The following is a 24727-nucleotide window of genomic DNA, read 5'->3' as shown; positions in this document are numbered from 1 at the left end:
CTTTTTCTCCAGGTGCTTCTGGCAAATTAAGTCTTCTGACATATTTGTTTAAATGGCTGCTGTTGAATAAGGCTTAGAAAGTAACGTGTAATACTTGCCTCCGGTCCTGACATGGAATAACAAATTCAGAGCACACACAAATATTACTCTGTCTGTTTTAGCTATTCTTTTTTAAAGATGTTAGGCTAATTACAACATAATAGGCACATTGCTGGCCAATGACTGTTCACCTAGTACACAATATTACTTCTACGCTACCACCTGTCTTGACACCGCATCTTTTGAATTCCGTAGACTTGTAATGCTATAATCCCATAAATTTCTCATCCCCACTTTTCCTGTTTAGGTATGTTCATATGTAGCAATACGTTAACAGTTCTTCCACAAATATGTCCTTATAATGACATGCATTTATTATGTTGTCTTCTTCTGTAAATCATGTGAGTAAGGATTATCATAATAATTAATAAATTAGCTACTACAATAGTGTATGGGTAAATACAAATGCAGCGCAAACATTGTTGATCACTCATCTCTAAGTAAAACTCATGATATGCTTTGTGGAATTATAGTATTAGTGTTTATCTGAGCGATGCTTTATCGCCACTCCCTCTGTCCTGTTTGTCCAAAAGTTCGGTTAGTTTTATATCCAGGGCCACTGGAATTATGCAGCAGGAGAAGGGCAGATTATGCGGCAGGGTTGAGGAAATTAAACGACAAGACAAGGCAAATTGTGGCATAATGCAACACATTTTGTAATAGTATTACTTGTGCCATTCCTAAACTTGGTAATACTGTCTGGGCATTGGTTGCACCTTATTAGTACCTGTTTAACATCCAAATATATCGATAGGCAACAGAAAGCTGATCAGGCCAGGTTTGCTAAAAGGCCTTCCACTACGCGGCATTATGTGTTGCTGCATTTTTACTACCTTTTGAATTGTTTGAACTAGAGAAATACACTTTTATTGTTAAAATCGGCAGATTATGTAGCAGATGATGGATTATGTGGCAAATGCAGCAAGTCTACAATTATGCGAAAATTGCCAAGGCCACGCAACCGCATAATTCCAGTCAACCTGTTTATACCTTTTTGCTCCTTTATTATTGCCAAGGAGTAAGTGGGTCTTTTGCACTCGGAACTCACTTTGAACTCTCTGTTTGCAAATCCACGCCCTAAACAGTACTATTTTAAGAGGCATTATGAAGCGCAGAGGTATCAGCCCATATGTGCAGTTTTGCAAGCGCCTAACTGTCGATCCGCAGAATATTTTGCAACTGCAGACGCCGTTTATATTGAACAGAGAATGGAACATTTACATTCTTCTCCGATGCAATGAAAACAGAAGACCTGTGGCAAGTCGACACATACACAAACAAGTTACTTTTGAGGCCTGATTTCAGGCCCGGTCCGCTTACGGTAAATGAAACATACACCCGACGTTATTCAAGGCACAAATGCAGAATACTTTTACACGCACTGAGGTTTATAATGCATGATAACCTTGGGGTTATCATGCATATGGGGTTGCCTAAAGAATTCCTCACACTAATAATGAGACTGCATGAGAATAACTATGCCAAAATTCGTTGGGGCAGGCAGGGCATGGACACCAGCCCGTTCCCAATAGAACGAGGGGTGTGCCATGGCCCCACCTTATATTCCCTGTTCCTTAATGGAATAGTTGATTGCATGGCACCCGTGAATACTGATGCCCCTATTTTAGCAGGCGTTAAAATACCAAATCTGATGTTCGCCGACGACACATTGATAATCTCGAAGACCCCGAGTGGGCTACAGTGTGCCATATTAATTTTTGAAAAGTTTTGTTCTTATCGTGGTCTCGAGGTCAATGTGTCATAGACAAATCTCATTGCAGAGACCTCTAGTATGGCACAGTGTTCCTTGTCGTAGCATTGAGGCACTGATAGTGGTTTGCGGGGTCTTATTTCTGCCAGCCTGGGGTAAGTGCCTTGAGTCGCTGGAGGTCTCCGGAAGACACTGGTTCACAAATATGCTGTTTTAGATCGGTCAGTTGCAGTTCATTCTCGGGTATGTGCGAGTATCCCTCAGCTTGGTTACTAAAACCACTTCACTAGCTTCTTGATAGTGATTTGCATCAGTTCTTAATGGTGATTTGGCTTTGCGGTGCAGGCCACAGTGAGCAAATTTTAATGATTTCTAATTCCGTTATTTTACAGCTAGAAAGTAATGTGCCGTAAACAGTTCCTTGCCTACGATGCTTAAATTCTCATGGACATGACAACTGCAAGCCTTCTACGGTTGATTGTAAAACTGTACAGAGGGGCAGCATTGTACCAGTACAGGCGTAACTGTCCTTCATGATTGGGGTCTTTGTATTACTTTATACTTAAGTGGTTTAATATCCGGTAATGTATGAATTATAAAAGTAATGCTACCCCAAGAGCATGTAGGTAAAAGTTGTAAGAACACCAAATAGTCTGTCTCGTCGTGGAATATGTAAAAGAGCTCTAACCATAATGTTTGCTTGCGCTTATTCACAGGGGGGTAGTCTTTTATATAGAATGCTCAACATTGTAAAGTGTTTACATGAGAGTCAACCCCTACAACTCTTATGCTTTTTTTAGACCATCATTTATATTTGTCGTGTTTTTCGCCCTTAATATGAACAAAATAGGATAAATGGTAGTGGAATTCTAGAACTTATTTTGTTGCTACAAGGTCATGGCCCTGCATGTGAATTATGAGATCTTAAGAAATGTATGTAATGCTATTTTGCAACCATTTCTCTTCTTTATCATGCCTGGTGCCCAAAAACAAAGATCGTAAAATTGGAAAATATCAAAGAACAATCGCCAAATTAAATATTGAGAGACTTGGGTGATGGGAAGATTTACTGATAAAGATAATGTTCCTTCTTGAATATAGGAATTACAGAGTGGGGTTTAACTATTGAAACTGCATACTTAAATACACTTCCATCTTAATGATGTGCACTGCTGAGAATTATTAAAATAATGGCCGTATGTTTTTCGAAGTAGAGCTTGTATGGGTCGGTGAACTTTAAAGTATGCGACTCGGTCATATCAACAACCAGTGCAGCTCTGTTCAGTCGTGGAGCAGTACAGAAACACACCGGCATCTATTTGCGGCCCTTCTATTGAGATGAGGGGGGGGGTTGTTAATCAGGGAGTGCAACGCAAAGTGTACATCGAAGGTCCCCCTTTCCGTGTTCTTGAAATTTGGTTTGATGGGAAGTGTTGAAGATTCACAGCAAAGGCAGGTGATGTGTTTTCACTAAATCCCTGAAGTTGTGAATCTTCGGGATGTGATCCATGGGGTCAGAACTTTATTATAAAAGAGATCCTGTCTGACCCAGCTGTCACCAGCCGCCTGGCAGATACCAAGGCTGTTGGAGAAGTCAAAGCTTTGGAAGATTTCTACAAAATGCTTCAGCACGAACAGGACCGAGCTTTCTATGGGTGGGTTAAAGAGTGGTTTGTGCTTGGGGTGAGTGAGGGGGTGGTAGGACAGAGCCCTGAAGTGGCTCAAGTCCAAAGTGTGGATTGAGCCTGTCTGTCTCCTAGGAGATTCTGAACCGGAGAAGCAGCTCCCCGTCCCCCACCCCCAGGCCAGCAGACCATTGGCTATTCAGCTACCAGGCAAGTCTGAGCCCTCCTCTCACACCTGCCCAGGCCCCTAAAGGCATTGCTGGGTGCACCCCAACTCATTCTCCCCCATCTTGTGAATTGCAGCCTACCTGTGCCCCAGATTGCAGTGAGCAGAGTCCAGGAAGTGGGAAGGAGACAGACTAGGGTTGTCTCTTCCCAAAACAAAAGTTGTTTAAAAAACGATTTTCCCTTTCTGTGATTACTGTCTTTGCATGTGGTTGTTACAGTTTAAAATTGCAGTTTTGACCTGCCTGTGATTGCATATTTTATCACCTGTTATGTGTTTTAAAATCGTGGTTTTCCCTGCCCATGATTGCTTGCATTTAACGTGTTGAATTGTGGGATTTGCAGTCCAACCTCTGTAGTTTGTCCCTCTCATTCATTGGTGACAATTCTGTTTTCCCTCCAAATTTCTCCTTTGCTCTGTGCTAAGACCTGTGTGTTAAAACAGTGCACCCCCAGCCACCATTTTGTGTTCACAAGCCTGTGAGGCCAGCCCCCTCTACCCCCCCCCCCCCACCCCCCCCCCCCCCAGCAACAGGGTTATTCTACATCAGAGGGTGCTTCTGTGAGCTGTTTAAACTTGTATTTACTGGGGCCTGTACACTTCCTTTTTTGGCCAGCAGGGGGAGTAAAGTTTCATTCAAACAGGGTTATTAGATTTCGAGTTAGTGAAGCCTTTTCCTGCAGAAGTCCAAAGTGTGGATTGAGCCTGTCTGTCTCCTAGGAGATTCTGAACAGGAGAAGCAACTTCCAACTCCCTGGCCAGCAAACCTTGTCTGAGGTCGCTGGGACCTTATATGGTCTGCTAGTTGTTGACACATGTGTACACTGATTGGTGGTTGTATCTGGTGTTTCTATTGGGTTAGGGTTAATGTCCTCATTGGTTGGGTATTTGAGGGTTCTGATTGCATTCTGGGTCTGTGATTCAATCATTGTAGGGTTGGGACTAGGGCTAGGGTTAGGATTTCTATTGGAAGTAGGGACTAGGGCTACCTGTACCATTGGCTGCTTGGACTTGGGTTAGGACTACTGGTAGGGCTAAGGCCTTTATTGGACGTAGAGATCAGGGTTTTTGAACTGATTGGCTGCTTGGACCAGGGCTAAGATTGGCAGTAAGGTCCTGGTCTCCTATTAGTTCTAGATTTTTGGGCTAGTGTTGTGATTTCATAGTGTTAGGGCTAGGGTTCCCATTGGCTGAAGGGGTCACCTGATTACTAGGGCTACACGAGGCCAGGGTTAGTGCGTCTCAGCCTGGGCATCGAGGCTAAGGGCGGAGAGGCCAAGGGTAGTTGCCTGTTTGAGCCTGTTCGGGACTAAGGCCAGAAATGCTGCCCTTTTTCTCATTTCTCTTCCTACTGCTAAGACCTAAAAAAAAAAAAACTTTCCCTCTTTTATCCCTCCACTATCCTTTTCAATCAAAATTAACAGACTCACATGTTCACTTCTCAAATTCCATATTCAACTATACTAATATACTGCCCAAATAACTGAATAACATATCTACTACTCAAATGACTTCATATTTATAATATGCTAATTTTAAACACAAATCCTTTATGGGTTCTGGAGTGGCGTGCTACTCGCCAGAAAAGCGCTTCAACACCCATCAGGGATAACACGTGCTATATGAATGCTAATCTTTCTTCCCCTTTTATCCCTCCGCTATCCTTCTCACTCCAAGTAACAGACTAATATCCACCACTGAAATTACCTCATATTTCACCATATTAATTCACCACTAATCCTTTATAGGCTTCCGGAATAGCGTGCGTCAACAAGCGATAAATAAATACAAACCTTTGTCCTCCTCTATCCTTCTGCTATCATTTCATATCCAAATAACGAACTAACCTATCCACCACATTAAATGTACTTGCATGTTTCACTATACTAATTCAACACTTATCCTCTATGAGTCCCGGAGTAGCGTGCTACCCGCCGAAAAAGCGCTTTGACGCCTCGTCAGGGGTAGTGAGCGCTATATAAATGCAATTACAATACAATACAATACAAAGGCAGAATATACATCAACAATCGTTAATTGGAACAGGTAGGAGCGTTCACATATCTGGGGATCCACATACAGAGTAACCTAAAGTGGAACCAGCAATTTGTTCTGGCAACACATTATACTGGCGTAGGTTATGGACAACTTCGGAACTAAAAGTTTATGCCTCAGGCTTTACAGACATAATTAAATCAGACAGTTTCCATACGATTAGATGGCTCTGGGGTGTTAGAGACATTCTGGTAGACCTTGGTCTAAAAATGCTCTGGGATGTTCCGTCTGCGGGCAGTTTTCCTTCTAAAAAGAACCTAAAAGAAAAATACTGGGAGATGATCACTCTCAATACCTTCAGACATAGTGAATCAGCCACGTTGACAGGTACATTTCTAGAATTCAAACATAATACGCACCACGAACTATACTGGGACATAATTGCAAAGCCACTAAATAGGAAATTGCATTTCCAGATGAGGTTGGGCTCGCTACCCTTAAGGTCTTTCACGTCAAGGTGGTCTAATTCTACTGACAATAAGTGCCCTACCTGCCCGGCCCACTAAGAAACAGTAGCACACATGCTTTTTGCCTGTCCAGCCTATGCAATTCCCTGCTGGGTTTGGCTGAGACCACTATGTAAGCTGCTAGGCACATGCAGAAGCGTAGAGGCTGAAACGATTATACGCACAAGCACTTCATCCACCATTTTGTCGCGATCACGTGTAACGCAGGGCAGAGTAGGGTTCAATCATCTCCGCACTACAAGTCCCAGAAGGCAAAAGGACATAGCAGAGCAGTCAGGAAGCCCTTTTCTGTGGCCCGCTCACTATATAATAGGTTCCGGGGCAAAGGGCCGACGCTTGACAATCTGGCCCGTTTCTCGGACGCTTTCCTTCCCGCTAGGATTTTGGGTTTGTGTTTCAGTCGTGCGAAGCCTTGAAGACTTCAAAAGACCCCCGCGGTTCCCTTCACTGGAGCGGTTGTATTCCTGTCTCTGTGCTCCCCTAACCCGCCTTCGGCAGGATTCCTTGATTATCGGCGGCGGTGTGAATCCTTTCATCGACCCGCGTGGCGTTTCTGTTAAACGCAAACTGCTGTGCTTCCGAAGAATTACCCGGCGAGGAGGCGGGGTGCCGAACAGAGCGGCGCTACTTCTGGCTGAGCAGAAGACCGTGTCTGAGCTCGAGTCTCCCGGCGAGGAGACTTCAGGTACATTGTTTGTACTAGTCCGGCATAACTAGGAAGCGCTTCCTTAGGATTGTAAGCTTATTGAGTACTTTCAGCTTCCTACCGTTTTTTAAAGCTATCAGTTATTATTTCATATATATTTTCTGCAAAGTGCATTTCGTAGAATGACATATATTTTTGTTCATGTCTCTGGTGAAGGCAACCAATAGGAGGAACTTGGCGAACAGTGCTTTTTCTACAGTACAAGATCAAGTGCAAACTATAATCCACTTTGCAAGACTAAGTGTTATATCGCTATTACAAGCTGTGCAGAAACAGTCTAGTGATAATATTTCCTGACCAGAGATTTGGAGGGTTCCTGAAAATTCTGGCAGTTGTTTTTTCCATTCCAGGAAATCCTTGCTTTACCTGCTGGTAATTCCTGTTTGATTGACATTCCACGGTTGACTTCTATTGTTTTAGTCTAGCCTATGCCTATACTGTGTGTAATTGTCTTCTTTTATATTTCACATGCATTGTACCTGATTACCCAACTAGACCAGACCTAGGAAATAGGAAGTCCCAGCAGGATGTATTATTTTGCCCCTTCCCTTCTCCCTTGGGTGCTGTCTTTCCCAGTTGTGTACAGTTGCACTGGGGAGGGTAGCGCTCAGGCGAAAAGGGAGGATTCTCTGCATGACATCGTTCCCGCTGGATTCCAGGCAGAGGTTAGTGGCAATTCAATCGCTCTTGTGCTGCTGACAACCCAGACAGATTGTCAAGCCCAAGATTGATGCCCAGCCTGAACGATGGACACTAATGTTGTGTTGGCCTCATTGCTGTAGAGCCTGAATGCTCCAGCAGGAGGTTCAAACCTCACGGTTAGAAAACCAAGAATTGATAAAAGAAATGGCCACGATACGTAGGGAGGTGGCGGGTCTGTCACATAAAAGTCCTGTGTCCAAACCCTACATTAGAGAGGTTACTCTCCTTCCTCCAGGTCAGACCGTCCCCATTGCAGCAAACACAACTAGGTAAGGGGGTGGGTTCTTTGCCACTTCTCCTGGTCCCTCAACGACCGCCGACTCGACTCCTACTGTCCACGTGATCCAGAACACCGGCATACCTTTGGCACCTCCTGAAAGGTTTTACGGCGACCCCAAGAAGTTTGAGACCTTCCTCACCCCATGTCGATTGCACTTTTTGTGTAAGCCTGCAGTGTTCCAGGACGAAGCCGCCAAGACGGCATTTATGATGTCATATATGGGTGGCAACGCCGCTAGCTGGACTATCCCCCTGATGGAAAGGAATGACCCTGTGCTGCACAGGTTTCCAAACTTCTGTTTAGAGATGAGGAAACTCTTTGATCATAAATCCCACATGATGACGTTGGATCGGGAACTCCTTACACTACGTCAAGAGTCTCAGGATCTGCTGTCCTACATTACTACGTTTAATCGCCTAGTAGTAGAAACAGACTGGCCACCAGAGAAGAGAACCACCTTGTTCTACCAGGGCTTAAGGGGTGAACTGAAAGACGTACTGTCACAGGTCGTACAATTGCCCTCAACATGTGAAGAAATGATTGACCTTACGGTGCAGTTAGATCACTGCCTGCATGAGAGAAGAGGAGATCGGAATAGAGGCGAAACGCGCCTCCTATATTCCCGACCCCGACTTCCAGCTGTTGAACAACCCAAGACCTCCGAAGGGCCCGAGCCCATGCAGATAGGTGGTATCCAAAGCCCCCTCACAACGGAAGAACGAGAAAAGAGAAGGAGATTGAAGCTCTGCTTATATTGCGGTAAAGGAGGGCATTTTATTCGTGAATGCCGAGCCAGATCCCAACTCCTGGAACGAAACACCACCCAAAGAGCCCAAACCATATTGGGAACCCACGAGTCATCAGGAAACGAAATAGTCCGGGTCAGACAGAGATCACTGATTCGGGCGGACGACGTGTATCGATCTCTTCCGTCATCGCAAACAACATTCAAACCGCAGTAGCACACTTGAACGTTGGCGTCTCTCTACAGTTGGATGAGACTACCGCTCTAGAAATAGAGGCCTTGCTAGACTCCGGTGCGACCAGGAACTATATGGACCAAGAATACACCAAGATCATTGGGATTTCTTGGGAAAAGAAAAGAAGTCCCGAAACCATGAAATCAGTCGTTGGATCTACATTGACCTCTGGACCCGTCACGTGTCACACCATACCCATATTGATGATGTTAGGAATGGAACACGGGGAATATATCCAATTTGATCTTATTGACACACCTCAGTTTTGTCTCATTTTAGGCATGCCTTGGTTGACCCTAAACGACCCTGTGGTGAGCTGGGCAGCTCGTACTGTCTCCTTATGTTCTACTTTTTGTACAGAACACTGTACCAAGAAGATGGCTAAAATCAGGGAAACTGCTGAGGCACAGGCCAGTATACTGGCGAACGCCTGTACGTTAGAAAATTCTGGGAGTCCTACCATGTTAACCGAAGTCTATAAAGAATATAACTCTCTCTTCGACAAAAAAAAGGCTACTCAATTACCACCCCATAAAGTGTACGACTGCAGAATCGAGCTCGTACCGGGAGCTGATATACCCTGCAGTCGGGTATACGCCCTCACGGAACCGGAAACACGTTATCTGAAATCATATCTTGAAGAGAACTTAGCATCTGGTTTTATCACGCATTCCACTTCACTTGCCTCATCCTCTCTTTTCTTCATTCCGAAGAAAGCCCGCAACAAGTTGAGGACTTGTATCGACTATAGACTATATAAACCGTGTAACAGTAAAAAAACGTTATCCTCTTCCTTTGATTCCTGTTCTCCTGGGCCTACAAAGGCGCTCGCTATTACACCAAGCTGGATTTGAGGGGCGCTTATCATCTGGTCAGAGTAAAAAGAGGTGACGAGTGGAAGACTGCTTTTCGGACAAAATTCGGACTGTCCACGTGATCCAGAACACCGGCATACCTTTGGCACCTCCTGAAAGGTTTTACGGCGACCCCAAGAAGTTTGAGACCTTCCTCAACCAATGCCGATTGCACTTTTTGTGTAAGCCTGCAGTGTTCCAAGACAAAGTCGCCAGGACGGCGTTTATGATGTCATATATGGGTGGCAACGCCGCTAGCTGGACTATCCCCCTGATGGAAAGGAATGGCCCTGTGCTGCACAGGTTTACAAACTTCTGTCTAGAAATGTCTAGAGATGAGGATACTCTTTGATCGTAAATCCCACATGATGACGTTGGATCGGGAACTCCTTACACTACGTCAAGGTTCTCAGGATCTCCTGTCCTACATTTCTATGTTTAATCACCTAGTAATAGAAACAGACTGGCCACCAGAGAAGAGAACTGTTCTACCAGGGCTTAAGGGGTGAACTGAAAGACGTACTGTCACAGGTCGACACATTTTGCGCTGCATTCTTATTTACCTGGTTTTGTTTTCGCACTTGAGCCTTTAGGTCTATTACCCTTGTTGTGACCACCCAGTTTAATATCGGGCATAACCATTCTATTTAGAATTGTGTTAGATTTTTAATCCTTTTTTTCCTATGGAGATCTTAAATGCTTAGTTTTAACAAAAGTCGCCATGTGTATTAATTGTTTTTTATGAATTGGGTTTTTATGTAATGTTGGAATATTTTGATACATGCTTTTATGATTATATGTTGAATAAAGCATAACAAATGGTAAATGATTAGCAACTATGAGTGCATTCATAACACATCGTCCAGCAAGCGTCTTACTCCATTGCTTTTCTATGGTTCGGAGTTATTTTCACTGCTCTGTCTCCCCTTCATTTACCCTCCCTCACCACTCCTTAGCCACAATTTTCTTTCTCTTCCTACTTCACTATTTTATCTCATTCTTGCTTATTGTTTATACATGCTTGTAAATATCAGTTGGTTATGTGTAATGCGCTCTAATGCTGTATTGGCGTAGCAGCGCCATAGAAAAATATATTGTGAGTTGACCTGTTCTAGTTTAGCCACCCATGTCTCTTTTATATACCCTTTTAGCCAGTGAGATTTTCTTTTTGCTGATCTGTTCTCTCGAAGAGTAAGACTAAACTCCTCATGAGGCTCCTATGCTGACACCTTTTTCACTTACATATCTCTGAAATCTGGCTTTGTTGTTATAATTCCTTCTAGGTTTATTAGTGTGACAGTGTGTCCCAGCTTTGGTGAAGAGACTAAAACATTCTTGAATCTATGTAGGAGAGCAAATGGTATTGGTGTAGTGACTTAATATTCAATTTTATCCATCGGTTATAACCAGTAGTGTCTAAAACATTTGCCTATTTTATACCCTTGTCCAGTGTGCAATGTATATCATCAGTAAGGCTCCCGGACATTTCCATCTGTATTTATCCATATTTATTTTTTGTTGTAATTGTTTTCTGAATGTATCCGTTTTTATTTTGTATTTAGTGTACACATAAAGCTGCAATGGGTAGATTTCCACATTTGTTTAACTGATACATGTATTCTCTCATTTAAATGCGAGACAAATGTTAGCTATATACTGCACAATATAGATTAATTAGAACATCTTTTTCTTTTTCTTACCTCCCCTACCTGTCCATCTACCCACCTACTAACCTGGAACTTGTGATTACCAGTACTGAGAATCGTCCAAAGAAGACCTATTTACTGTATTTTAGAAATTAATGCAGACAGAAAAATAGTTTTTGGGCCGATCATCAAGCATCTTTAGGGTGGGTGTCTATGATAAACCCGGAGCGAAACCAAGATTGATAGTAATAAAAAAGGTGGTTATCGTTTTTGTATTTAATTAGTTAAGACACACATAAAAGCTTATTCTCATAGCCACTGTATTGTGGAAACACTTGTAATTGTTAAAAAATAAATTAAAAAAGAGGTTCTTGGATCTGTTGCCACAAGTAGATGCCACCCACACCACCTTGAAGACTTTTGTTATTTTTAAGCTTGACATGGATGGCACTTGCTAATCCCATGCTTTAAAACTTTGCTGTAAAGATGGCAAAAGGCTGTGTCACGTTCTAGATCAGTGGGAATGGCACTATGCTTAAAAACTATGCTGAATAACTCTGTTAGAAATACAGACATTTGAGGTGAGCTAATTTGAACTGTTGATGGTGTTTATTGACTGCTTCATATGCAGGAGTTGCTCTATGTCTAAAACTTGGGAACTACCCAGAGTTTCCTGCTCTTTTTTGCATAATGCATGCACCACTTAAAGTCTGAAAGGCATAGTTTTTACAACACACACACCCCCACCCCCATAATTAAGTTGCATGTTGCAACGAAACACAGTTGGGGCTGCTAAGTGGTTTTGAGCAAATAAAGGATTGAATCCATCCTCGTGGAGTGGCGTTCTTGTGATCCTTGGCACTTTGGTTAATGGACGAATATGCGGCAGGCTCCGAGCCGCAGGGGATTCCCCGCCTGAAAATCAACTCAGGTCTGCGAGGCTGTCAACGTTGCAGCCTGTTGCGCGATGGATTGCTGAAGTGAACCACACGAGCAGCCCTGAAGCCCACTGGAGGGCTGTGAACATCGGAACAAAAACATTGGGGTTAAAAATATCGTGGCAACATAAACGGACCTTACTGAAAGGGAAGAATTAGTACTACCAATCCCAGTATACAGCTTACTGAAAAGCCAATGCATCATGGGAAACCCGCAAGGTAAAAAGTAGTTTGTAGTTCCCCCTTTCCCTATGATTAAGTTGCATGTTGCAACAAAACGCGTCTGGGATCATACCGTTTGGGCCTGCTAACGTGGTTTTGAGCAAATAAATGATTGAATCCATCCTCGTGGAGTGGCGTTCTCGTGATCCGGGGCACTTTGGTGAATGGATATATATAATTATAACGTCCCTGTAACCTTTAATTTCTTTAGTGTGTGTATATATGTATATATATATATATATATACATATATATATATTCACTAAAAAAACAAGGTACGTTGTAGTTAGAAAATAACATTAATAAAACGTAGAAATTAACGTAGAAATTAACTGAAAAAAACAATGGTTCAAGGGAAGTTATAGTTAGGTTCAGATTTTACACAAACAAAACCATAGAACTTCAGCAGTTATATCCACCGGAGATACAACTGAGGGCCCGCCCGCTATTAGAGGATTGTTTGGTGAGCACGGGATGACCAATGATAAAGAATGACTCCCAAAGGGCTGAGCCAATGCATCAATACAAATTAGAAATTCAATTGGACTGCAGCTCATACATGACCCGCTGAGCATTACTGCATAGGAGGTGTTTCTCTTAACGAGTAGTCCCACAAGATTAGCTTAGGAAAACAGGGGATCACCAACAATGAATTTCAAACTCAAAATAGAGCTAAGAAACAAGAGAGACACTTTAAAGAGTGTATTTTAAAATCCTAGACTAATACATAAAAAAGGAATAGTAACTACACATAATGCAAAAGGGAATGCAGGGATAAATGGCATGGTCAGTGAAAGCAACAAGAACATTTCTAACACGGTTAGTGAGTTCTTCTAATGTAAAATAGCTTTTATTTTGGTTAAAAACCATAAAAAGCATAAAACCAACAATCATAGTAGCCGCATAATGCAATAAATAACATCTAAATACATTTCTAGTTCATCCTATGTACATTTAGGATAATATAGGAATAAAACTAATACAATTGATCGACTATCTATTAAAATGTCAAGCCCTTTCCCTTGCGTATTAGGTTTACAGCGAAAAGATATCTACTAAGACTAAAAACTATAGTTTGAGACGTATCTTTCTTTAAGATTCTTAACGCTTCCAAATGTTTTCTGGTCCCCATATTTTGACAGATAGGTTGGATCAATTTTTTTCTTCAAGTTGCATAGGCTGGTCAAAAAAAAAAAGAATATGAGAAACATTTTCTACAGCATTTAACGTGTATAGTGTACAATGAACTTCCCCTGCGTCTGCAGTACTACATAACCATTTAGTCGTATTTGATTTGATCTGAAGAACATCGAAAGGGATCTTCATGTACAATGATTTTGCTAATTGTGGTTGCACTCTGTCCAAATATAGTTAGAAAACAGGAAATGGTTTGACACACAAAAACTGTGTTTTCTGCCTTCCTACTTTAGGGCTACAATTGACACTATTTAGTATACACTCCCAATATGATTATTTTAGGGCCTTCTTTCAGTGGATTGGTAATGAATCGGGAGTATCCCAGAAACAGCTTAAACCTAGTTTGTAGAACAGGTACTCGCATGTCGAATCCAATGAGTTATGTATGTTGATCAAAGCTCAGTATTTCAATTAAACCCTCTTTTTAACAATGTAAGATCTTGCTTGACCCATAAATGTACCCAAAATAACAAGGGCATTAATTTGCCTTGATGTTCTATTCTCCTAATGTTAATGTCTTGATATATTGGAATCAAATGTGTATGTACTGGTAGGCGAAGTAATATCCTTACAAATGCTTTTTTCCTCTATTGTGAGTATGCCCAAACTGTCCCCACCCCTTCCTCCCAGAAATTCTGCACCATAAAGGGTTGCCGATTGTGCCCCATATTTGTCCATTTCCAAGGCTGGCAACACTACCTTGGATTTTCTAGCTTGTCACTTTTTCACAATTGCCATGGAGTTTTTCAGCAAAGCAGATTTACATTTATTTGTGTGCGGGTTCCAGGACAATTTAGGGTCTAATGTAATGCCAAGATAATTAAAATTGCCCACGTACCCCAACATTTGGTTTTGGACAGTGATGCTTTCCTTAAGACTTATGCGGTTTTATGGCCATATATTTAGTCTTAGTTGTATTTATTTCAAGGCCTTTTACTCTGCAAAATTTGTTAAAACAATCTAATATTCTTTTATAGTCCCTTTAGTATCTGGGATATTAAGATGGTATCATCAGCACAAAAAGTGATGCCGGTATTGGCACCCCCCCTAACTTTGGGGAGTCATGTTTACAACCCCAGAGATGTTGCACAATATCATTTACATATAATGTAAAGAGCGTTGGTGCCAATACACATCCCGTCTTATTCCCCTTTTATCGTGATTGCGTCCGTAAGTTCACCCTTAGACCCCGATCTATCTCTTGCTTAATTGTCTTGATACAGCCTTACTATCTGCGCCAGTAGGTCTTCAGGTACTCCCTGAGTTTCTAAAGATTTCCTGAAAGAGTTCCTAGGAATAAGGTTAAAAGCGGTGTTCAAATCAATAAACACAATATACAAATAACTTCCCTTTAATGTGGTAGTCTTCTACGCTATGCACTACAGCCAGAAAACCTGATCAATTGTGCTTGTTCTTTCTCTAAACACCGCTTGAACCTGTGAGAGGATATTATTTTGATTCAATTATGAAGTTTATTTAAGACCTCTTTAGCTAATCCTTTTGCAAGATATCTACTAAACCGATCTGTCTATAATTGTCGGGATCTTGCCGATTGGCCGTCTTAAAGATAGGGACTATTTCAGCTCCTCTCATTGTTTCAGGTATTTAGGCCCCTGCTACTACAGTATTACACAGCAAGTTTACATAAGGTATCCACATTTCTTTGTCATGTCATGTCAGGGCCTGGGGCTTTCCCTGGCGTACCTGCTTTTTTGGCTGCCCTTGTGCAATCTAGACTAAAATTGGGCATTTTACAGCAGTCCAGTCAATTTCCAGAGAACTTATCCCATCAGTAGAAAAGTTGTTTGTCAAATGGTCAGCAATATCAGAATATAGCTGTGAAAAATGCCTACACCAAGTGTCAGGTTCCCGATAGAGCTTCAGGCTCGAATTCCCAGTTTTATTGCCCTTGACCAATATTTTCCAAAAGCCAGCGTGATCCTTGGCTCTAGCTGTGTTGATCAAAGCATTCTAATTTGAATCATCCCAGTTCTTTTTAGCTTGGGCTAGGATTTGCTTGTACTCTGCCCTTCTATCTCTTATTAATTCTGTGTTATCAGTATTCACAGCCGCTAGAAATTGCCGCTTTGCCACGCGGCAGTACTTCATATACCAAGGATTGTGAGAGGGGCACTTGAAGTTACATGTTGACTCATATTCCTGGGAATGTTTGGTTAAAAGCGGGTTCAGTGAGTTCTTAACATCCTAACCCCTGAACCTATTTTTATGCGCTAATCTAAATTTTAGCCGAAGCAGCAATAGCAAGCCTGTTCGAGTTCTTATGATGGATTTCACAGCATAACTGTTTTTATTTGGAAAATAACTAAGCTGTTGTCTATCCCAGCCTTTTCTTCGAATGAAAAACAGTTTTGGCTCTAGGCCATTTCATTTTTTTGCACTTCTCCCAACGTCACCTCCTACTGAGGTTGGTTGGCGCTGCAAACTGGCATGACCTCTCGCTTGATAGCGCTACCCCGAAGACCCTCTACTGTATGGTGAGATGCCTAGGTTTTTATAGTGTCTAATCGCTAATCTTATCTTATTTTTATTTTAATCAAGCAACACTGGCAGACACTACGGCATAAACAAGACTAAATAAGTGTCGTGATAAATGCATCCTCTCAATTCATGTATTGATAATAGGCACCTATAACTATAAACAATAAAAACAAGGCAGCTAGTACAGTGCTCCTCCATAATGTTTTATCAGCATCCACAACTAAAAACAATAAAATATATCAACCCAAATAGTAAGTAGACATGATGCCAACATTCTTGCGTGTCTTTGAAAATATCACACATTCTGCAAGGAGTTAAAAGATTCTGAGAGCAAGGAGAGGATAAAACAAATCAGAAACGTGAACAGGCTCATGAGAATCACCTGCTGCAGCTCCATTCAAGCTAATTTGATTTCCCCTTCAGTGATCATACTTGACTGGCAGGGGACAGAATTAGATTTTTCTTTCCCTGCCGGTCTGCTATTACCTCACACCAGTGGGTACTGCAGATCGTTCATAAAGGTTATGTCCTTCCCTTCTTTTTCCCCCTGTTTTCATGCAAACCATGCCTTCTTCCTTCTACATGAATTGCAATCTCTATTCTCTATAGAAAGAGTTCCAAGGCAGAGAAGGGTGCCACTCATCTGATTTTCCACGCCAGGCACAGCAACCTGAAAACCTGATCAATTGTGCTTGTTCTTACTCTAACCACCGCTTGATCCTGTGAGAGGATATTATTTTAATCCATCCAATTATTAAGTATATTTAAGACCTCTTTAGCGAAAACCTTTTGCAAGATATCTATTAAACTTTTCCACCTGCACTGCCAGAATCAGGGACGTTCAGGTTATGATAATGTTTCTGACTTACTCTTGTGTTCCAGCACAGATGATTCTGAGGCCTCTTGTCCTTATGTATCCTGCTACTCCCACATGCCTATTGGCACATACAGGCCTTGCAATGGGCTAAGCCCTGGAACAGACTTTCAAAGAGGGCAGCCCCAGGCCTTTCAGTACCGGGATATTCAGTGATGGCTCTTGGACACCAGTCTGACCTCCAGCACACCATTCTCTTACCCCACTCAGAGCTCACAGTAGTGACAGATTGCTTACCTCTGTGTTGGGGCGGTCATCTAGGACAGGTGGAGATCAGGAACATCTGGCCCCCAACAGAGCAAAGTTACCACAACAACCTGCTGGAGCTTTGTGACATTCACTTAGCTCGAAAAATGTTTCTTCCATTCACCCAAGGGCCTCTTGTATACATTCCTGCCTCTGCCACGCCTGCCTCGAGTTCTGAAAGAGATCAGGGCAGACTAGGCTCAAATCATCCTGATAGCTCTAGATTGGTCTAGGTAAGTGTAGTATCCTGATTTGTTGAGTGTGAGCATTTACCTCCTTATCCATCTGCCGATTCGAGAGGGCACGTGTCTCAGCAACAGGGCAAGGTCTTGCATCTGAATCTCCACAACCTGCACCTCCATGCCTGGACAGTGAGCAGCACCTACAGTGTAGATTTAATTTAACTGCTATAGTACTGGATAGTAATGCTTGAAGCTAGTAGTCCATCTACCAAATCTTTATATTACATGTTGTTGAGCCTGGTTTGTAGCCTGGTACAGAGATTGTCAAGTCGACCCTCTGCAGGGCAAACCTTTCATTGGGCACTGTTAAATTGTATTTGTCAGCCCTTCCTTTAATGTTTTCCTGATTAATCTTTATTACCGAAGTCCCCAGTTGTGATGCATTTCTTTGAAGAAGAAACAATTGATGGAAGGAATGCTGGACAATGCAAACATTCACCCTCAGTCACAAGGATCTGGGTTTAATCCATCATTCTTTTGCTCACCACACCACCCCTGTTTAGACCCAGCCATATGCAAATCAGTCTTTACCCTGTTCCTTGTGGGAGCAGTTCAGCCCGAACTGCCAAGCCAGGTCCTCCCTGGACCGGAAATAAGCATCCTGGGACCGATTTCAGAGCATCACCCTTCATCAGCCAGGCTTGCTGGAATCCAGTGGTTTAGTGAGCACGGGGCCCACGTCTGGGCATACCCTTCCCACTTAGGGCGACATATGCAAAATAATCAATTTGTTTGAAGAGCAAACACACTCTTCCTTTTTGCTCATGGTTTCATAAGGGACAATCACTCCTTTTCCTTTTTTTTGCTTTGCCTCCTTCCCCTAAGTACAGAGAGACTCATCACAAACTGATTTCAAAAAGAGCTCTTAGCTTTTACTCTTAGCACACGAGAGAGAACTTGGTGTACACCTTGCTTTATTCAGCACTGCCAGTCCTAAGAAAGAAAAGGAGGGTCAAAGGCTCGCCTTACCTAGGGTTTTGTCCTGTGCATAAAAACATGCTATGCCCTGTCCATAAGAAGCCTTGTGAAGGTCTTTGGGCCCAATATACTTGAGCCTTAGCCTCCAAAACAGTGTTGGTGAGGTGTGTTCTGTTGTTGATCTGCCTGTCTGCTAGATGGTTGTCCATCCACATCTTCCACAGGCCTTACTGCCTTGACAACCAAGTACTCAGGGGAGGCCATTTCACCAGCTTAGCTATGCAGGACTTCCAGGTGTAGGTCCACCTTAAGGGAAGCATTGCTTTGGTGCCTATTCAAAAAATAACATCCAGCGAGCAATGTTCATAAGAATAAGAAATTACTTGCTTTCAGTAACACTCTTTCTAGTGGATACTCTATTTAATCATCACCACCCACTGCCTCCCTGGTTTCTGGAATGGACTTTGAAGGTTCTAAAAAGTCCTAAGTTATTTCCTTCATTCTTATTCTTCTGATTTGTCAAGGATGATCCACATCTGAGGGCCCTGAAGATTTCAGATTTAAAGTGACGTAATCGTACTGGATGGATGCCTCTTTACAAGCTCTGCACTGTCACTTCCAGGGACAGTGAGCTCAGAGCAGAATTCCATGGTGCCTCCTGATGATGCAGGAGCTGTTGCTTTGAACTTTTGCAGCTCCAGTCTGGAGCCTAGGGAATTCAAAAGGTGAGCATTCTGGGGTTACAGTATCCACCAGAAAAAGTAAAACCGAAGGTAGGTAATTTGTTCTTCTGATATCTGATCTAGAGTGAGTATTAATGAAGTCTACCTAACCTGTCTCAAAATAGTTTTTTTACACAGTAAAGGGGAAAACCTATCTGATAAAAAAATAATGCCCCTGAAAAGTGAATCAATCAGACAACATGGCACCTTGTATTTATTTTAATTGTCTATGCTCCTCTGCACCTGAGACTGCTTCAGAAATGCCTAGAGATAATGAACATTAGCCCCTTGGGGATTGGAAGAATCCAGTGAGTGCATCTGTAGTATGAATTCAAACTTTATATTGGTTTTCAAAGTAAAGGAAGTTTTACCGTGGTCTGCAGTGTCACAAACCTACTTTCTGCCATAGTGTGGTCAAACTAGAGACATGTTTTGAGGGACATCCTGAAGGGTCTCCAGCCAATGGAAAAGATGAAACTGTGATAACTTTCAGTGCCATAAATGTGTTACCATTACGGGTACCTCTCCTTCTTCTGGCCCAACTATTCCTCCCATCTTCCTTTGCCAGGACATTTACCTCTTCCTCTTGCCAAATACTTCCTCCCCTCTTTTCCCCCTCACTGAGGTAGTCTTGCCTTTTCTATTTTTCATACCGGAAAAAGTAGTTCTTATGTCCTTCACTGCTTTCATTCCTAATGAAATCTTACCATTTGATATTAAACAATGTCTTTCTTTACAAAACCTGGATTGCCAGTAGAAAATGCTTTATGGAAACTAAAAGTAAAGAGCGTTGAAATATTGCATTGATAGAACATGCGCCAATTAGAGAACTTTAAATTAATACCATCTAAATAGGTGCCTCAAGTTTCTCTGAGTCACTGGACTGCCAAGCTGACTTCCCTTGGAATCAGGCCCCTAGAAACTTTTAAGCAGAAAAAGTGGTTGTCAACATGTTGTTGGTGGGGAAAACTGGATCTGAAGCTGAGCTTGACAACGATAAGTTGCTGAAGAGCAGAGTCCCGTTGTGGTTGGTGACAAAGGCAAGAAAGAGCTGAGCAGGCAAAGTCCTAAGTCTGTGCCCAGGAATGCCTCGACAGGTTGCTGCTCGGTGTCGGTTCCAATGAAGCCCTCTATGTTTGGACATAGAAACTTTTCTTGATTTCATATCTCCTTCAGTGGGGCAAATCAGCAAACCGATGCCGACCAGTGATACAATGTTAATAGCTGCTGCTTTGACGGCGGTCCCAGTCTGACTGTTCTATAGGTCGAGAATTGGTAAAAGGTTTTGTAGTCCAGATCTTGCGGTTTGGAGACAGGAGTAGTACACTCTAACACTAGCTCCGGGACCAGGGGGCACCACTTGGGGTTTAGTACTCACTCCAGCAGGGGCCAGCAGCAGGGTCTAGGGCAGGTCCAGTTGGAATTGGCCATCCGGCTGTTGCAAGTAAAGGCCTCTTGAAGCTTTTTATGTGTTGTGTCCCTCTAGCTCAAACAAGTGTTCAGGCAACTAAACATTGGAGTCACTTCTGGGGTCCTGAGTTCAAGGCCAGCAGGTTAGTTCTTTCTTTGGGTTCTTCAGGCAGCATGGCAGTCCTTCATCTGATTCTTCACAGGCCCAAGAATGTTCTGAGGAGGGGTCTGTGGGGTCTACTTCTATGCCCACTGCCAGCCTGTGGGCGGAGAGCAAAACTTTGCCATTCCATAAATCATTTCCTCTACTCCCACTGAGTTTTGTTTCACCTGACTAGAGAGACAAAAGGGAGGCGGGACTGGGTGTGAGCCATATCTGCCAGTGATATGATATGTATCCTTTGACGCTCAGGGAGGCCTGGGCCTTCCTGTCAAGGGAGGGTTGCCCCTTCCCATTTCCAGTGCCCATTGTCCACTCTCTTGGGCCCATACACTTCTCACCACATGTGGGGACCGTTAGGGTTCAGGTGACTGCTTGACACTCGCAGTAAATCCTTTTGATTATAGGCAGAACATTTAAAAGTGTAAAACGTTATATAAAATCCGATTTGACTATTAGGTGGATTTTAAGTTGCAATTAAAATGAGCCCTTGAATAATTTCTAGCTATTACAAACTGAATTTAATAATTATTAAATGTAATGGTCGAAACCAGTGTTAGCCCATGGGACAGTCGGTCTTGGTACAGTGGAAAAAACAACTTCAGAGGTTTTTCCCTGCCCGGGCATGTAAAATATTAAATATACACCTGCTACTTTTTGTATACTATGGAGCCTTCCCTGGAGGTATTTAGGACCTACCTTAGGGGCGATTTATAAGTATTAAAAAGGAAGGTTTAGGCCTGGAAAAAATGTTATTTTGTCAGGTTGAAATGGTAGCTTAAAGCTTCACACCTAAGCTGCAGGGTAGGCCTGGAGACAGGATTTTTACAATGCTGCTTTAGTGATTGGCAAAACGAGTGTTGCAGCCCACTAGTAGCATTTAATTTACCTGCCCTGGGTCCAGGTAATGCTGTATACTAGGGACTTATAAGTAAATTTATTGTGGCAATTAGGTATATACCAGTTTTAACATGCTTGGAAGGGAGAGCACAAGCACTTTACCACTGGTTAGCAGAGAAAGTATCACATAGTCCTGTGCCCAGCAAAATTACATCCGGTTCAGCAACAGAAGGCAACATTCTGGGGTGATCTTGCAAAAAAGGCAATTTTCCAACATAGATCAAGACTGAGAATATACTTGGAATAGACTTAAAATCTCACATCATAGAACAAAGCTATTACTGATGTTAAGCAACCTTCACAGACTCAGACAGAAACACGAATTCCCAAGTTGCAAAGGCCTTAGAAGTTCGACAGCATAGGTAGCTTAGGCCTCAGGATGCAGTGGAGCTAATAAATATTATTGTCCAAGTTATATCAATTATGGACCAGGAAATGCTTCCACATGACATGCCTGCTTGTCATTTTCACTATGCATTCACATGGGCGGATTCTGCCACACATGTCCATTGCTCACCATCACATGCAGGGTATGCCCACCAAAAATAAGGGATAGCTTTGAGGTGGCAGTGATAGTCGTCTTATGCCATAAATGTCTGCCAGAAACCAAGCATGGCCACCAGCATGTTATGGCCTTCATTAATTCCAAGGATAACCCCTACTTTCCCTCGACTGGAAACTATTGCCTAATGTAGCTTGCAGGCCACAGATTATGTGAGGAAAAACCACTGTGGTGCATTATATAACCATCATGCTAGTGATAGTCTCCATCATACCAGGAATAACCACAACTATGTCTGAGGTGGGCATCATTCTGCCAGTGAAGGCAATATTTTTTTTAATCATGATGCGGTTACCGGGTGCAAGCCCCTCATACCGCTGGGTCGGTGCCGGGAAGGCAATCTTAATGACAGGTGTACACTATATGGCAGAGACACCGTTGTCCCAGGGATGACCATCCTAGATAAAAGGTATTGAACAATATTGTAAAGATTCCCGTATTATTACTTGACCATTATTATGCCAAGGATGGCTGTCCATGTTTATTCAAGGGCTGGACACTATTACATTTACAAAATGTAAACATACCTACAATATGCCATGTGTTCCACTAAGCGGATAGAAGCCACCATAATGCCTAGTGAAGGACAACGTCCTAATGTATATGCTAGAGATTCTCTTGTATCAGGAGTTGACTTCATTATGGCCCTGTGTGCCATAGATATGTCTCCACCAGTGCTTAATATGTAAAAGAGTAAGTACTGGGTGCCAAAGTTTTGATTAAGAGCCCGCAGCCAGCACTATCGGAGGTTGGGGTGCTAAGTAACAAGACTTTGAAATCTTGATTCAATCTCATACCTCTTTGATCCACCACCAGATCCTCCTGTCTCTTTCTCTCACCCTTACAAGTCCTTTCTCATCCCTGCTTTCTACCTTTGTCACAGTTTTTCCATGTTTCTTTTCCCCTTGTGTGTTATTCTCTCTCATGCTCTGCGTCAAAGTCTGAAAAAGAAAAATAAGTTCCTGTCTCAATAAATGAGCCCTGCTGGGTCCCACCTTTAACCACTGGCTCAAATTAAGCACTGGTCTCCACCCAACCCCACAAATAAGCACACATACACGCTCACCTATGCACCACACACACAGAAAGCTATACAAGATGTATGTAAGCGTAATTATGCAGTATATATACGAGGAAAACTACAAAGGCCATTTGAAGAATAGTCCGAATTATACCAAAATAGCCCTGGGAGAGTTTATCAGTGTAGGCTGCACTCTGTATTTTCTTTGCAGCAGGCCTGAAGTTTCTCTTTGGGTCCACTTTAAGGACTGTTCTTGTTTAACTCCCAAGTTGAGCAACCGTATGAGATTTAACATTTTGCTCGTTTCCCAGTCACCAATATGTAGTCAGATGCATAAGGGACCGACGTTCTGCGAGGATGTTTATGTTGGAAGCTGCCCATGTGTGCATTAAAGTTGAGAATGAAATCAGAGGGGAGTACTATGGAAGCTGGGGCCAAGTAGACATTTAACCCTGTTGATGAAGATATAATATTTCTTCTCAGAATATATGCTTAACTTATTCCACGTGTTTCATTTTGCTTGCATATAGTTAGCAGCACAGCTTAAGGGATGGTACATTTATCTCCACGTTTGCCGGGTGTTATGAAATTCTTGGCAAACGTTCTGAATATTGCTGAACAGAACGTTAACATGAATTAGAACTTCGTTCTTTCAGTCGGTATTGGTATCTTTATGTCCGCACGGAGCGATGCAAATGTTCCTTTTCGATGCACGGGAAAGGGACAATCTGCAAAGGTTTTACAGATGGGCCTGCTAAAAATACGGTGCTAAATGTTTTCCTGAAGTCATCGAGGACATCAGTCCTTGTCGTGGGGCCTTCATTAATTATCACAGACAGAAAGTTTACACATTTTTGAAACTTTGGAAGTATAATATATAGCAGCCCTCCTTGTTATTTTGAATTGTAATGCACGCTTTTACTGAAAGAGCTATCTTTCGATTCACATAGGCCTTTAACCCAGGAAGCAATTGCTCAAAGACGGGAGCATGCCAGACAGAAGCATGCAGAAAAGATGGCATTAAGTCAGGGGCAACAGCAGCAACCGACAACACAGACAGGTGTGGAAGCCACTTCAGGTGGTAGTAACCAGAAAGGTATGTTGTCCCTTCCTAGCCATCTTCTACCATCACCATGTCTATATATAAATACCCCTTCTGCAGCAGTTCTTTTTGCTTACTTGTTTTGTATAGTAACTTTGTTCGCAGTGTGCTTTTACTAAATACAAATCCATTTGATTATGCCTGTTTGAGGTTACAGAGTTTTGTTTTTTTCTGGCAGCCCATGCGTTTTACAAAAGCTCTGAAATATACCTGAAGGTTGAAAACTTACCAGTGATTTGACTTTCTTTTAAATAATAAAAAAAGAACTATCGCAGGCTTCCTATTTTAATCTATATTGTACACAATGGTGAATGAAGGTACCTTCCCCCTAACATCAGTCAGTCTCCATGCGAAGAAAGCCATG

General features: G+C 42.5%; 1 protein-coding gene across 6 annotated transcripts in view; it reads left to right on the top strand.

The window, feature by feature from the left end:
- The window catches only part of EFL1 (elongation factor like GTPase 1), a 1213944-nt gene that overhangs the window by 340419 nt on the left and 848798 nt on the right, over nt 1-24727 (top strand). For all 6 annotated transcript variants that reach the window (XM_078684725.1, XM_078684721.1, XM_078684722.1 and 3 more), the window contains one exon: nt 24212-24357. In XM_078684725.1, the coding sequence (XP_078540851.1) occupies nt 24212-24357 (146 nt within the window). The remainder of the gene's footprint in view (nt 1-24211; nt 24358-24727) is intronic.

This window comes from Lissotriton helveticus, chromosome 3_2, assembly GCF_964261635.1.
Source record: "Lissotriton helveticus chromosome 3_2, aLisHel1.1, whole genome shotgun sequence".
Classification (NCBI taxonomy): domain Eukaryota; kingdom Metazoa; phylum Chordata; class Amphibia; order Caudata; family Salamandridae; genus Lissotriton; species Lissotriton helveticus.
Note: the sequence above shows the minus strand (reverse complement) of the source record. Positions and strands in the feature narration are given on the sequence as shown.